Genomic DNA, 2,729 nt, shown 5'->3' on the forward strand with positions numbered 1-2,729 from the left:
ACATGTTTTGGTTATTTACCACAGAAAGTTATATTTAGATTTTGCATATGTACTATGATGGGGTTTGATAAATTATGATTTCTTCATTAGCGAGCAAAAATTAACTCCTGTATTTGATGCCAATCTTATATCAATAAGGAACTTTAATTTTGACTTCTCTATCAGCAAAGAAAAATCAACTCCTATATTTGATGCCAATCTTATATTAATAAGGAACTTTAATTTTGACTTCTCTATCAGCAAAGAATAAACAACTCCTATATTTGATGCCAATCTTATATCAATAAGGAACTTTAATTCTGACTTCTCTATCAGCAAAGAAAAATCAACTCCTATATTTGATGCCGATCTTATATTAATAAGGAACTTTAATTTTGACTTCTCTATCAGCAAAGAAAAACAACTCCTATATTTGATGCCGATCTTATATCAATAAGGAACTTTAATTTTGACTTCTCTATCAGCAAAGAAAAACAACTCCTATATTTGATGCCGATCTTATATAATAAGGAACTTTAATTTTGACTTCTCTATCAGCAAAGAAAAAACAACTCCTATATTTGATGCCGATCTTATATCAATAAGGAACTTTAATTTTGACTTCTCTATCAGCAAAGAAAAAACAACTCCTATATTTGATGCCGATCTTATATAATAAGGAACTTTAATTTTGACTTCTCTATCAGCAAAGAAAAACAACTCCTATATTTGATGCCGATCTTATATCAATAAGGAACTTTAATTTTGACTTCTCTATCAGCAAAGAAAAATCAACTCCTATATTTGATGCCGATCTTATATCAATAAGGAACTTTAATTTCGACTTCTCTATCAGCAAAGAAAAATCAACTCCTATATTTGATGCCAATCTTATATCAATAAGGAACTTTAATTTGACTTCTCTATCAGCAAAGAAAAAATCAACTCCTATATTTGATGCCAATCTTATATCAATAAGGAACTTTAATTTTGACTTCTCTATCAGCAGAGAAAAATCAACTCCTATATTTGATGCCAATCTTATATCAATAAGGAACTTTAATTTTGACTTCTCTATCAGCAAAGAGAAAAACAACTCCTATATTTGATGCCAATCTTATATCAATAAGGAACTTTAATTTTGACTTCTCTATCAGCAAAGAAAAAACAACTCCTATATTTGATGCCAATCTTATATCAATAAGGAACTTTAATTTTGACTTCTCTATCAGCAAAGAAAAAACAACTCCTATATTTGATGCCAATCTTATATCAATAAGGAACTTTAATTTTGACTTCTCTATCAGCAAAGAAAAACAACTCCTATATTTGATGCCGATCTTATATCAATAAGGAACTTTAATTTTGACTTCTCTATCAGCAAAGAAAAAACAACTCCTATATTTGATGCCGATCTTATATCAATAAGGAACTTTAATTTTGACTTCTCTATCAGCAAAGAAAAACAACTCCTATATTTGATGCCGATCTTATATCAATAAGGAACTTTAATTTTGACTTCTCTATCAGCAAAGAAAAAACAACTCCTATATTTGATGCCGATCTTATATCAATAAGGAACTTTAATTTTGACTTCTCTATCAGCAAAGAAAAAACAACTCCTATATTTGATGCCGATCTTATATCAATAAGGAACTTTAATTTTGACTTCTCTATCAGCAAAGAAAAAACAACTCCTATATTTGATGCCGATCTTATATCAATAAGGAACTTTAATTTTGACTTCTCTATCAGCAAAGAAAAAACAACTCCTATATTTGATGCCGATCTTATATCAATAAGGAACTTTAATTTGACTTCTCTATCAGCAAAGAAAAAACAACTCCTATATTTGATGCCAATCTTATATCAATAAGGAACTTTAATTTCGACTTCTCTATCAGCAAAGAAAAAACAACTCCTATATTTGATGCCAATCTTATATCAATAAGGAACTTTAATTTCGACTTCTCTATCAGCAAAGAAAAAACAACTCCTATATTTGATGCCAATCTTATATCAATAAGGAACTTTAATTTCGACTTCTCTATCAGCAGAGAAAAATCAACTCCTATATTTGATGCCAATCTTATATCAATAAGGAACTTTAATTTCGACTTCTCTATCAGCAGAGAAAAATCAACTCCTATATTTGATGCCAATCTTATATCAATAAGGAACTTTAATTTGACTTCTCTATCAGCAGAGAAAAATCAACTCCTATATTTGATGCCAATCTTATATAATAAGGAACTTTAATTTTGACTTCTCTATCAGCAAAGAGAAAAACAACTCCTATATTTGATGCCAATCTTATATTAATAAGGAACTTTAATTTTGACTTCTCTATCAGCAAAGAAAAAACAACTCCTATATTTGATGCCAATCTTATATTAATAAGGAACTTTAATTTTGACTTCTCTATCAGCAAAGAAAAAACAACTCCTATATTTGATGCCAATCTTATATAATAAGGAACTTTAATTTTGACTTCTCTATCAGCAAAGAAAAAACAACTCCTATATTTGATGCCAATCTTATATTAATAAGGAACTTTAATTTTGACTTCTCTATCAGCAAAGAAAAAACAACTCCTATATTTGATGCCAATCTTATATTAATAAGGAACTTTAATTTTGACTTCTCTATCAGCAAAGAAAAAACAACTCCTATATTTGATGCCAATCTTATATAATAAGGAACTTTAATTTTGACTTCTCTATCAGCAAAGAAAAATCAACTCCTATATT

General features: G+C 28.7%; 1 protein-coding gene across 1 annotated transcript in view; it reads left to right on the forward strand.

Annotated features, from left to right (window-relative positions):
• Positions 1 to 1,088, forward strand: part of LOC137625472 (putative neural-cadherin 2) — a 78,658-nt gene extending 77,570 nt beyond the window's left edge. The window contains exon 8 of the mRNA XM_068356383.1: positions 687 to 1,088. Coding sequence (XP_068212484.1) covers positions 687 to 1,088 — 402 coding nt within the window. The remainder of the gene's footprint in view (positions 1 to 686) is intronic.
• The last annotated feature ends 1,641 nt before the right edge of the window (positions 1,089 to 2,729 follow it).

The sequence above is a fragment of the Palaemon carinicauda genome, chromosome 32 (genome assembly GCF_036898095.1).
Source record: "Palaemon carinicauda isolate YSFRI2023 chromosome 32, ASM3689809v2, whole genome shotgun sequence".
NCBI classification, from domain to species: Eukaryota; Metazoa; Arthropoda; class Malacostraca; order Decapoda; family Palaemonidae; genus Palaemon; species Palaemon carinicauda.